General features: G+C 45.6%; 1 protein-coding gene across 2 annotated transcripts; it reads left to right on the top strand.

The window, feature by feature from the left end:
- Window positions 1–13,059, top strand: LOC142486779 (uncharacterized). 2 transcript variants are annotated; one of them, XM_075585232.1, is made up of 5 exons: window positions 1–97; window positions 2,735–3,094; window positions 6,043–6,147; window positions 11,211–11,279; window positions 11,414–13,059. In XM_075585232.1, exons 2-5 carry the CDS (start codon window positions 2,776–2,778, stop codon window positions 11,941–11,943), a joined length of 1,023 nt encoding a protein of 340 aa, XP_075441347.1. In that variant the 5' UTR covers window positions 1–97; window positions 2,735–2,775; the 3' UTR covers window positions 11,944–13,059. The 2 variants fall into 2 exon arrangements, with proteins under 2 accessions (XP_075441347.1, XP_075441349.1); XM_075585234.1 differs by lacking the exon at window positions 11,211–11,279 and having other exon boundaries at window positions 2–97; window positions 11,414–13,058.
- The last annotated feature ends 114 nt before the right edge of the window (window positions 13,060–13,173 follow it).

The raw sequence follows: 13,173 nt of genomic DNA, 5'->3' as shown, positions 1-13,173 counted from the left end.
TGGAAGTAGAGTGTTTGCACTTCCCGGGAAATCAGGACTATTGGAAAAGCCCTTCTGAGAGCTCACATCGTGCTGCTGCTGTGTATTGGAGACCAAGGTAGGGACAATCACCCAACTTTCCCCCTGATATCCCACATGTGTACTCCTCTGGCTCCATGTCTTCCCCATGTGTCGCCCCTCTTCCCCCTCCCGCAGACTTTGTATAAGGTTATATAGTCTATGTGCTGGTGGGTTGTGCAGTCTGATTATGTACATCCCAGCTGCTATACCCAGCCTGTACCCACAGAGGGGAACTGCAGGTCCTGCTATACCCAGCCTGCACCCACAGAGGGGAACTGCAGGTCCTGCTATACCCAGCCTGCACCCACAGAGGGGAATTGCAGGTCCCAGCTGCTATACCCAGCCTGCACCCACAGAGGGGAACTGCAGGTCCTGCTATACCCAGCCTGCACCCACAGAGGGGAACTGCAGGTCCCAGCTGCTATACCCAGCCTGCACCCACAGAGGGGAACTGCAGGTCCTGCTATAACCAGCCTGCACCCACAGAGGGGAACTGCAGGTCCTGCTATACCCAGCCTGCACCCACAGAGGGGAACTGCAGGTACCAGCTATACCCAGCCTGCACCCACAGAGGGAGCCTGCACCCACAGAGGGAGCCTGCACCAACAGAGGGGAACTGCAGGTCCCAGCTGTTATACCCAGCCTGCACCCACAGGATGGATGCTGCAGGTTGAACAGCATCCATGAGTCACAGGGATCTATCCCTGCGTTTAATGTGACTTGGAAAATATTTTCAAAGCGCAGTTATTTTTCTCATTTGCAATTACTGGTGATGTACAGGTGCAGCCAGTTGGTTTGTTGGACAGGAAACCGCAGGTGGCCACCGCCTGCTCGCAGAATTTCCGCGGCCATACTAATTGCAGATCAGGATTAACACAACAGGGATCCCTGCTTCTGAATGGGACTCTCGCTGTGTGAATCCTACCGAGCTGCATCACCAGTCTGTAAGAGACGCGCAGTAAGAGGGCGGCAGAATCAGTTGCTCTCCCTGCGCACCTCTAACAGGCGATCACGTGGCGCTTATTTTATTTTAATAACATATTATTGAAGCAGGGTGTCTCCCGAGCTGAACTACATTAGGGAAGCAGGGGGTTCTTGTTCAGGACTCAGACCCCGGTGAGAGGATGAATGACTCTACTCCAATGTTATTTAAGAACTGGTTAACAGTAGCAGGATGTCACTGGGTCTGCCAGTCCCAGGGGTACAGTACTTGGTGCTTAGGATGACTCCCTGGGGCGACGTACACGCCCTGCGGCCAGTGCCGGGAGGCAGCCAGAACTCGGGCATCTCTTCTCACCCAGTGAACCACCTTTAGTTGTTCCTAATGAATTTAACACACAAACTGCTATTATTTGCCTGGGCTGTAGCCACGTTCCCTCGCTAAGCTTGGCCAGATCTTACTGAGGAGACATCACAATGTACTGAGGAATTAACCCATAGAGCCCTAATGACTGACTGGAAACCCCCCACACCCGCACACACACACCCCCCACACCCCCCCCCCCCCCACACACACACACCCCCCCCCCCCCACACTCACCCCCCCTCCCACACACACCCCCCCCCCCCCACACACACACACACCCCCCACACACACACACCCCCCCCACACACACACACCCCCCCCACACACACACACCCCCCCCCACACACACACACACCCCCCCCACACACACACACACCCCCCACACACACACACACACCCCCCCCCCCTCACACCCCCCACACTCACACCCCCCACACACACACCCCCCACACACACACACACCCCCCACACACACACACACCCTTCAACATTTGGCACATACAAATAGCTCCCACCGTAATCCCTCTACTTGTGCTGGATGTTAGTACTTGCAAGCAATGCTTATATAAATCCTCTAAACTACTCAATTTACCACACAAAATACTTTCTGTTTAATGGGTACACCTGGTCTTTCAGGCCCCAAAACGTGTGTGTGTGTGTGTGTGTGTGTGTGTGTGTGTGTGTGTGTGTGTGTGTGAAAAAGAAACAAAGATTCTGCTAACTCCTATACAAACAAGTGCTAGAAAGTGAGAGTGACTGGTAGTGGTAATACTGAGTGGCAAATGGAAATAAACTGATAATTAGAGAAATGTAGGATATAAATGGTAAATATATAACAACAAATATAAAGTTATAATCCACATGAAGAGAAACAGTCTCAAACGCACTCAAAGGGGAATATCATACTTCAAAAAGGAGCAGCTGCAGCCTCAAATGACACCGTCGAGGGGAAATCTACAAGTACAAAAAGAAAGACGTGCCAGCTCCCATAGTGTGATCCAAGCTTTAATACATTGTAACTGAACATAAAGTTCACAGATCAAAAAGGTCCCATATCATGAAATATTGACCATGAAGTATGACAATTTAATATAAGACACACAGCTGTACAAAAACAAAGTAAAGGCCACAAAGAGGTGTAATTCAGTAAATGAATTCTGTGCGGTGCCCTTACAATGTATATAAAGGGTAACGGCGTATCTGTAGGTGAACGTGGATCATCCAGCACAGTTATCCAGGCGTTGAATCTTTGTCTCGTACCACGATGTCCGTAGGAGAGCTTGAATTATGCTCCATTGCCCCTATCTTCACACCGTATATTTGTCCAAGGCAACTTATAATAATTACATATCCTTTTCTTTTATACAGGCACAGCTGCCACCCAACAAATATAAACCCCCGCTACCGGCATGGACAGCGGAGCACAGCCCGCTACCGGCATGGACAGCGGAGCACAGCCCGCTACCGGCATGGACAGCGGAGCGCAGACCGCTACCGGCATGGACAGCGGAGCGCAGACCGCTACCGGCATGGACAGCGGAGCACAGCCCGCTACCGGCATGGACAGCGGAGCACAGCCCGCTACCGGCATGGACAGCGGAGCACAGCCCGCTACCGGCATGGACAGCGGAGCGCAGACCGCTACCGGCATGGACAGCGGAGCGCAGCCCTCTGCCAGCATGGACAGCGGAGCGCAGTCCTCTGCTAGCATGGACCCACACTTGTTTAGTGAGTATTCTGGTTATTTTGATGGCTCTGAAATTTCATGCAATGGATATCTGGTTATTTTGCAGTTATGGAAGTTGTAATGAATATGGCAGAAACTATTAAGTATTTTAATCAATCTGGCAACGAGAGATTTAACGTTGGTTACAAATTGTCTTAAAAACACAACAATTATTTTTTATGGCCTGTTAAACCCTGACCAGGCCTTCGGTTTACAGGATTGATGGTATATAGAGATAAGGACATCTGGTTTTGTAAATGAGGGGATTGAGATATGGCTGTCCTGACACTATAATAAACGTAAAGCTTTGAAATTGACCTTGACGGGCATTTTGGGGTTTCTGCAGAGTATCAGGGGGCTAAATTGGACTATCCTGCACCTGACCGCACTTTGCTAGAATAACAGAGGCTCCATACCTACATTTAATAATTCCTTCGGTGTGTCAACGGGTTAAATATATATTGTACGGGTAAATATTTACTAACTTGCGAAGGAGAAAGGTGAGACAGCTAGTTAGCTGTGTGTTAACACCTGGTTGCCTAGATGTCACGTGCTCACAAGTCTGCCCTTCATGGCTGATGGTATGTTGGGACGGATTGAGGGGAGATATTGTTTGTTTGAGGGTCCGTGCATGGAGAAAAGTGAATCGGAAAGATAGCTGTGTGTATTAACCGTATACAGGGCATGTGCTCACAGGTGTAGCATGAGTAAAATACCCAAACTAATTCATCTTGTGTTTTTATACAATCACTAGCAGGTAAGATATGTCTTCAACTCTATTAGATACAGGATACCCACAAGCTCATATTGAACCCCCAAAATAACCACAACATATATATATGTGTGTGTGTGTGTGTGTGTGTGTGTGTGTGTGTATGTATATATATATATGTGTATATATATATGTATGTATGTATATGTATGTATATGTATGTATATGTATGTATATATGTATGTGTGTATGTGTGTATATGTATATGTATGTGTGTATGTGTATATGTATGTGTGTATATGTATATATGTATATATGTATATATGTATATATGTATATATGTATATATGTATATATGTATATATACTGAGCATGACAATATATATTTAAAATCAGAGACAGAACATGAAACACAGACAGAGCTCAGTGCACATCCAGTGAAACTTATATGCTTGTATATATGTTGTGGTTATTTTGGGGGTTCAATGTGAGCTTGTGGGTGTCCTGTATGTTTTACAATTCTTGTTCAGCTGGTCTTAGCTGTTTGGAGAGTGGCTCCTCCTACCTAGTTGAAGCTCACCCCCTCCCACATTTAAATGGTTAAAAGCTCACTCCACTGCATCTCCCACTCTCAGGGGAACTTGCTTGCAGTATGATTGTGACAAATCTAATGCAGAGTGCTTTTCCTGGTAATGTACAGGTTAATAAAAGCTTCAATCAGACTTAGAACTATGTAACTAATTTTGACAGATTTATTATAAATCATTCTTCCTGGTTATGCACAGGTTATTAAGAATTTATATTAGTGTTAGGGACCCTTGAGATGTGGTCTGCCGTGTAGGGGCTCAAGGGCTTACAACACTTTGGCCAAAATGTTAAACTAAAAGACCATTTTATTTAATAGATATCTATACTGTATGTAAGGATGTGTATACATATATATGAGGGTTCCGCGCTGTCACTAATAAAGGAAGCGCCATACTGTTCTTTTGCCAGTAAGGTCACTGTGTGATTAGTCAGGCTGCGCATGCGCGAGGGAAGCGCGCGAAAGGCAACCTATCTGGAGGGACTTTGGGGATTGCACTTTGAACTCTGAACTGTGGGAGAGTCAGCTGAGGCTGAGAACCAATAGGGTGCGAGACTCTGGATGGAGACACAGGATGCGTGTGGGCGGTGGGAGACACGAGTGAGAGGTGAAGGAGGAAGGTGGCGGAACCTCGTGTGCGTGAGCGGAGGGTCAGTGACCCTTCCGCTTAGGTGAGAGACATTCCCCAGCCCCGAGGAGCATTACCCCTGTCATCGTAGGGTGCCGCTTTTGTAGGGACGGCCGTAGCAGTTAGGGACGTATCCCTTTAGTGCGGGTTCAGCAGCGGAGTTGCGGACGCCATCTTGGTCTGGAGAACAGACCGCACAGCATAGCAGAGTGTCGGCGCAAGGCTGGAGCAACACTAGGGACCCTTTGTGAGTTGGTGTGGTCACCGTAGTGACCGGAAGGTATCGTTAGTCAACAAGTGCACCTACACCGGTCATCAGGCGCTGATCCCGCCTCCCACTAACTAATTGGGGGCACCAGTGTGCCATCATACTATTCTATACAGATACTAGTTACAGGACATACTCCTTGGGAGAGTGGCAGAGCCACCTGTGTACAGAACATTATCCCTAGCAAGGTGTGGCCGAGCCACTGTATGTTACGTTGTGTTTTGTAGAGTATAAGGGTCTTATACATGTTATGTATACTCTGCAAGATTCTGTTAGTTAATATCAAGAGTAAAAGGTTGCCTGTTGCACAATACCGTTGTTATGTTTCTTGCTCAGGGTAGATCCTCTAATATGGGGATCCTGGGTAAGTGGAGGCGCTGCACCATGATAAGTAAGGGTATGACCCCAGGCTCCCCAACAGCGGAGGCTCAGAGCTCCTGAAGCCACAGGTATACACAACACCAGTAGTTCCTTTAAAGCAGGGATTCACAAAAAGGGCTACATGTACATATATATTTAGGCACTGTACCGTGTATAAGTTTCACTGGATGTGCACTGAGCTCTGTCTGTGTTTCATGTTCTGTCTCTGATTTTAAACTTCAAATCTATTAGTCAATTTCTACCAGAAGGGCTAGTAAAACATTTCTTTATGACGGGTATTATATTTTACCAATATCAGAGAAGGTGAAATTACAAGAACCCCCCCCTCCCAGCTTTATATGATGGATTTTCCTTTTCTTATTGCCTGGTTTTCAGCGGTTGTACCGGAGAAGTCGGATATTAATTCGGAGAAAGCAGAACCATACACTGAGGATCGTCTGACGCCAGTAAAGGGTGAAATTGATTCATTTCCTGTTGGTGGTAAGTAACCTCATATCCTCACTGTATTCAATTTTGTTTAGAAATGGACTGAAATGTCTACAATATTGAAGAAAACAACATTAAAACACGTATACAATTATAAAATAAAGAAAAACCTGGCGCCAAATTGTCAGTTGAATGTCCTGAACTCCTCAAGGGATCCGCACACTTGCTCGACAGACCATGCAAAGAGAAAACCACAAACAAACAAAAATCATAGCGCAACACTGTAGGGTGAGCAGTACTGCACTAATATACACAAAACAATTAAGAGTCCTAGCGACAATTAAAAACTATTTATTAAAAGGAACTATGCCAAGTCAGGCATTGGCAAATACAGAGTACCGCAGGTCATCTGAGACACAAAAATTGGAGCCCTACTTACAGACAGCAAGGCTTAAACTCGCATTGGTAGGAACAAGTCCTAAATACAGATGGTCTCCCTGCCGGGTGATGTCTCTGCTCCGTTGCGGCTTGAGCTCCAGACCGTCCCTGCGATGGTAGCCGGAACAGCTCCGGCCGTGGAGGCTGGTGTGCGGGGTCCACAGCTCTGCACCGCGTGTAGACACACGCCTCACTTCCTCCTCCGGAGCAAACGGGAACTCTCTGCGCACCCGCGCGCGATAGTACCCGTGGCCTTAAAGGGACAGCTGACAGGCTGAAGGGAAAGCTGGGCTCCAATGTCAAATGACCATAAACGTCCAAAGCCAGTCCAACAGTGGCAATGCCACTAGCCCTACGCGTTTCGTAGATGTCACTCTACTTCCTCAGGGGTGTATTTGCCACTACCACTTTTGCTGGAATGGTGTTCTGCGAATTCACCCTCTTTCACCCTCTTTCCTACATGTTATAGTGAAAAACACAAACGCATGATTTGACTAAGGCCTCGGCCATGTTCCCTGCTTGCTGGCGGGAGCGCGCGTCACCGCTCAGCACTGAGCCCCTACAGCCGCAATTAGAGCGGCTTTAGTAGGGGCTCACCTGCGCTTCCGCGCGCTTGCGGAAGCGCAGGTCTTAGGGGAATTTACAATTCCCCCGCTTGCCGGCGAGACAGGCCGGTCACGTGAGCGGTTTGCCCAATGAGGGCAAACCAGCTCCGTGACGTCACTGGCCCGCCCCCGGCCAGTGACGCGCCCGCCCCCGGCCCGCCCCCTGACGGCGCGTGCGGTAAGCAACCGCAAGGCCAGGGAAAGCACCCGCTTTCCCTGAGCCTCAGCGTACCTCAGCACGCCAGCAGGGAGCCTGGCCGAGGCCTAAGGTTATATTAAGAATATTATCATTATTGAGGTTTGAACATTGGTAGCACCATAAACGTCATGTTTTCAGCACTCAGGGGAAAAATCACTCATCACTCGGTTAATAATAAAGTACAATCAATTACAGGCAGTCCTCGTTTTACAATGCTTCGCTTTACAACGAATGGCTTATCCAATGCTATGCAATGCATACCTATGTTCATTTTTACAACGCCATAACGGCTTATCCAACGCTCTTACGAGGCTTTGCAACGTTGTTTGTGTGTATATAATATATATATTATACTATATTATACTATATAATATATTATATATATATATATATATATATATATATATATATATATATATATATATATAATACAGTATATGCACTATATAATTTGTGTGTGCTGCATATCTTATTGTCTGCGTAAACTATTTTGTGTATTTTAGCATTAAAAATGCCTTCAGGAACGGAACCTTTCATTTAAACAGTGTTCCTATGGGAAAACGTGTTTCGCTTTACAACGTTTCGCTATCCAACGCCATTTTGAGTAACGCATTGTGTCGGATAACCGAGGACTGCCTGTACTTATCCCCTCCCCTTAGGAATCAGTATACAGTATTTCTGTATAGTTATCTCAACGTGTCCCAATGTTTTTTGAGTAAGATGAAGCCTATTTTTTAACTCTACTTGAAATTCTCTGCTGTTGAGATTCTTGATGGTTTTTTTTTTAATTTATTTTTTATAAACCTTTTTATTTATCAGTTTTAATGGGGATCAGAAAATAAAAAGGGGACATTCTAATTTGGGAGAGACATTACCCCAGATTAGGCAGTAGGCGTGCAAACAGAGTAAAGTACGTCTTAATAGTAGATGGGGGAGAGGGTGACTGCCTGTCTGTTCTGGACCACCGGATGTGGGATAAGAGCCCTTTTGCCCTCGCCCTCTGAAGCAGGCTGCCGAGTATGACCTATTAATGGCATGAAGTCTGACCGCTGTCGGGTACGAACAGGACAACAGTTTGTATGTTTTCCCTGACAGCGGTGCAAATGGGGCTCTTAGAAGCCGCTGGGCGTATGTCCGTCTAGTCCTCATCCTCTAACGTGTCGCCCACTTCCTCCTCCCATTTTGTCATGTATGTGCATTTCTGGTTATAGATTGGGCTGAAGCGTTGTTGGTAAAGAGCCGAGTTAGTCCCCTCTCCAGGAACCTGGAGTCGAACCGCATCTGGAGCGTTGGAAGTTCCTGACCTGCAAATAACGGAATCGCTCGGACTGGGGTCATTTTTTTTGTCTCTCTGTATTTGGTTGAAAGGCTTTATTGTCCTGGACTCGCAGTGCCTGCGGCTTTCCAGGATGTAAATGCTTGTACCGAGAGGCCGGGGGGCGGGAGTCGGGGTTATGAAGACGTGTGATCATTGCCGGATCTGGTGGTGGATAGGTTTTAAAAGGGGACATCGGACGATCCCACAGAGCGAGAATGTGTTTGAGCTGCTGTAGTTTGGTTGCAGGCTGGCTGCTATTCTGTGTCGGCCACAGCAGGGGGTGGATATTGGCTCGTAGTCTGAATCCTCTATCGACCCAACACCTGGGGCCCTCGGGAGAGTTCCAGAGGAGGAGAAGCTGAGCCAGTTGTGAGGCCTGAAAGTATTTGGCCCTATTGGGGAGGGCCGGGCCACCACACTCTGAGGCTCTGTATAATGTTGATTATTTTATCCTAGGACGTTTGCCATCTCCAACAAATGGGGATATGTTTACCTGCAGATCTTTAAGTATATTTGAAGGCCCCGGGAGCGAAACAGATACATGATCTTCAGGAGAAGGTTCATGTTAACAGAGACGACCCTGCCAGTCCAGGATATATTGGGTTTGCCCCAGGCAAAGATGTTTTTTTTAAATCATGTTTAGTCAGGTCAGTGGGAAGATTAGACAATCGTTTTTAGGTATATAACATAAATGGAGTAATGCTGCCACCCAGTGGTGGTACGTGGGAATGCTCCTTAACAAAAACAATGTTGGCGATCTGTGTAAAATAACACAGAACAAGTGAAATTAAATGCAAGAGATATACAAATCAGATACTCTGCCTCCCACTCGCCCTTCAAAAGAACCAGTCTTCCAGTCTCTCGCACATAGCAATGCAACAGCATGAGAGAGCGGGGTGCAAGGTATATAAAAAAGGCAAAGAAAGAGAGACCATAGAACAGTATCGCTGTGGTTAGAGTGAGGAAATGGAATGAACCTTCAATCATTGTACTCACATTAGTGAGTATAATAAGCATGTCACAATCAATGGTGAATATGATGGCAGCATCCAGTAATAAGCGATGTGTGTGGCTGATCTTTAAGAGGAGAAAGAAGGAATCACCATCACGCAAAATATCTGAACTCCAGTATTTATAAACAATAAAAACACTCCCCCACACTGTGCGCTTACAGGGTGTCCATTCTGTGAGGACTCCTGACGAAGCTTGTATCTGTGAGCGAAACGCGTAGAGTCCAGAGAAGGAGCAGGAGAGGAACATCTGGTCAGGGAGAGAAGACTGCTATGGGCGACTTGTTTCCGGACGGTTTGGAGAAGGGAAGGCCGGAGAAGAGACGGTTACATCATTTTTAGAATAGGGCAGATTGGGGAAATGTTGCGGAGGGAAAATGGGCAATATTTATCAGCAGCATGAATGTGAGAAGCGAAGGAAAGGGTGGAGTCAAATATTTTGTCAAAGGCAGCGTGCTGGGGAACTGGGATGAATAGTAGTTTCGACTGACAAAAAAAAGGCATTGTACCCAAAGTCGTGCAGTAGCTGCAAAGGCAAACACGATCTCATCATGCATTAAACGGGCAATGGATGGAAGTGACGTTAACATAATTATGCCCCTTTACAAAGCATTAGTAAGACCACACCTTGAATATGGAGTACAATTTTGGGCACCACTCCTTAGAAAAAACATTATGGAACTAGAGAGAGCGCAGAAAAGAGCCACCAAATTAATACACGTAAAGGGGATGGACATTCTAACTTATGAGGAGAGGCTAGCTAAATTGGATTTATTTACATTAGAAAAGAGGCGTCTAAGAGGGGATATGATAACTATATACAAATATTTGGGGACAGTACAAGGAGCTTTCAAAAGAACTATTCATCCCACGGGCAGTACAAAGCACTCGGGGGCATCCCTTGTTTTTTTAAACTTAGGGGAAAGGAGATTTCACCAGCAACAAAGGAAAGGGTTCTTTACACTAAGGGCAGTTAAAATGTGGAATTCATTACCCATGGAGACTGTGATGGCAGATACAATATCTTAAAAAAAAAAAAAAAAAGTTGGACATATTGGAAAGATATACAGGGATATACCAAATAAGTAAACATGGGAAGGATGTTGATCCAGGGAGTAATCCGATTGCCAATATTTGGAGTCAGGCAGGAATTAATTTTTCCCCTTATGAGATATCATTAGATGATGTCACTGGGGTTTTGTGTTTGCCTTCCTCTTGATCAAATATAGGATAAATATCTGTCGTCTACATTTAACATAGGTTGAATTTGATGGCCATGTGTTTTTGTTGTTGTTTTTTTTTTTAACCCTCATCCACTATGTAATTCTGTAAGGCACAAAATGGAGCAATAGGGTCAAGTTTGTGTATTTAGTCTTCTCCCAACTATCTTTACACTATATATGTCTGGGTTGATATCATTAACTCACTAGTATGATAGACCAGGATTTCCATAACTTTACTTGTCATGGCCAATTTCAATGTTAATAATGAGTTGGATGTACACTTATATTATCAATAGAGTAATAAATACAAATTATATATTGCAGATCTTTGGGGACCATCACCAAAGTCATTGGGGTATTGGCTATCCAGGGGCCTCAATTTTAAAGCCGCAGGTATAGAGTAAACAGAACATTTTTGTTAATTTTAAGTAGTGATCAAAGTAAATTGTGCAAAGTATTTTTTCTTAGTAATTTGCTTTACAGATTTAAAACATTTGTGTTCTGTCTTTTTTGTTTACTTCTGTTAGAGAACTGCCTGGATGAGGAGAACTGGGACTCTGATATGTCCAGTAGCTGGTTTTCTCCCAGCACCCCAGATATGCCACAAAACAGTGTTTCCTTTACCTGTACAGACTGCGGGAGAAGCTTTTCCCAGAAGGGCCGTCTCCTCAGACACCAGAGGATTCACAAACGGGAGAAATCTTTCACGTGCGCAGTGTGTAAGAAACAATTCCGGGATGAAAGAAGCCTCCTCAGACACCAGAGGCTTCACACGCAGGAGAATCCTTACACATGCACAGTGTGTGAGAAACAATTCCGTAATGAAAGAAGCCTCCTCCGGCACCAGAGGACGCACGCAGAGGAGAAAGCTTACACATGTACACTGTGTGAGAAACAATTCAGTGCCGAGAGAACCCTGTTAAGACACCAGAGGGTTCACACAGGGGAGAAACCTTTCAAATGTGCAGTGTGCGGGAAAAGGTTTTTAAGGAAGGGCTATCTCCTCACACACCAGAAGATTCATAACGGGGCGAAACCTTACACATGTGCAGTGTGAGAAACAAGTCGGTGATATGAACAACCAGGGGATTCACCCTGGGGATAAACCTTTCCCATGTACAGAATAAAGGGAAAGCTTTTCATAGACTAACCCCCTCCTCAAACACAAGGCGATTCATACAGGGAAGAAGCCATTTGCTTGTTCAGAGTAGGGTTGGGCAATACACTGGTAGCATAGCTATACCACAGTAATAAAGAAGGCCGGGAACGTGATACTGTCATGATAATCGTCACGGAAGACCTCGCCTCGGATGGATCAATCAGGGCTGTGGGAGGACCCAGTGCTTTAGGATAGCCCAAAGAGGAGGATCGGAAATTTAAACTGACCAATGGGAAACGAGCTGCCAGAGCTAGGACCCAGGCCTCAGTTTCAGCCTAGCTCCCACAGAAATCCTCCTGCTCCCCAGAAATATCCCGCTTCTCCCCTCCAGGCATATGGCTTCTCTGATCCCTTTCTCCTCTCACCCCACAAGCATTAGATTTCCCGGGTGCCTTTCTCCACCCGCCAACCAGAAGCATGATGCTTGTCCAGTCCCTTTCTATTCCTTACATCAGACTTCTCTGGTGTCTTCTCCACTCCATCCCCGGCAGATGCATTAGGCTTCTGTGACCCCTTTGTTCCCCTTGCCCCCCAACTCTCTGCAAGCCTTTTATCCCTCCACCCTTCAAACAAAGTATTATTTTTTTTCAATTGAATTTTTATGGTTTTTATCCTATTGACCATATATAGCAATTGATCCCAAGTACTCTTTCATTTGTATATTTCACTATGAAATTGTTCATAGATACAGTGCTTCTCAATGACATGGAAAATGTGTATTAAACAGATACAAGCGATTTTGTGCTCAAATAAAGATAAAAAATCACCTTGCCAGTCCGACCTGAAATCCACCAGACTGATTGGTGAATTTTTTAGAGAGTTATGAGCAACTTAAAAAATGGGATTATAATGGAAGTCTTGTTCAAACCTTAATTATGGATGCGCATCCACAATATCCCCTCTCACTGTGTCCGTGTGTGTTTCCGTTACTCTCCAAAGCGTAAGGTGAGCGGTGGTGATTTTTTAAGAGAAAAATTCACATTGCACTACGAAAAAAAAAAAAATCAGTGAAAAAGACTTAGAAAAAATTCCTCACAATGGGGCAAATAATCAAGGCAGTGAGTGCCCCAATCAGTGGCAATGGTGTCTGTATCTTGTGTGTGATGTTAGGTGGTCCAAGTGAATATC

The sequence above is a fragment of the Ascaphus truei genome, unplaced genomic scaffold (assembly GCF_040206685.1).
Source record: "Ascaphus truei isolate aAscTru1 unplaced genomic scaffold, aAscTru1.hap1 HAP1_SCAFFOLD_987, whole genome shotgun sequence".
In the NCBI taxonomy this organism is placed as follows: Eukaryota; Metazoa; Chordata; class Amphibia; order Anura; family Ascaphidae; genus Ascaphus; species Ascaphus truei.
This window is presented reverse-complemented; position numbering and strand designations above follow the sequence as displayed.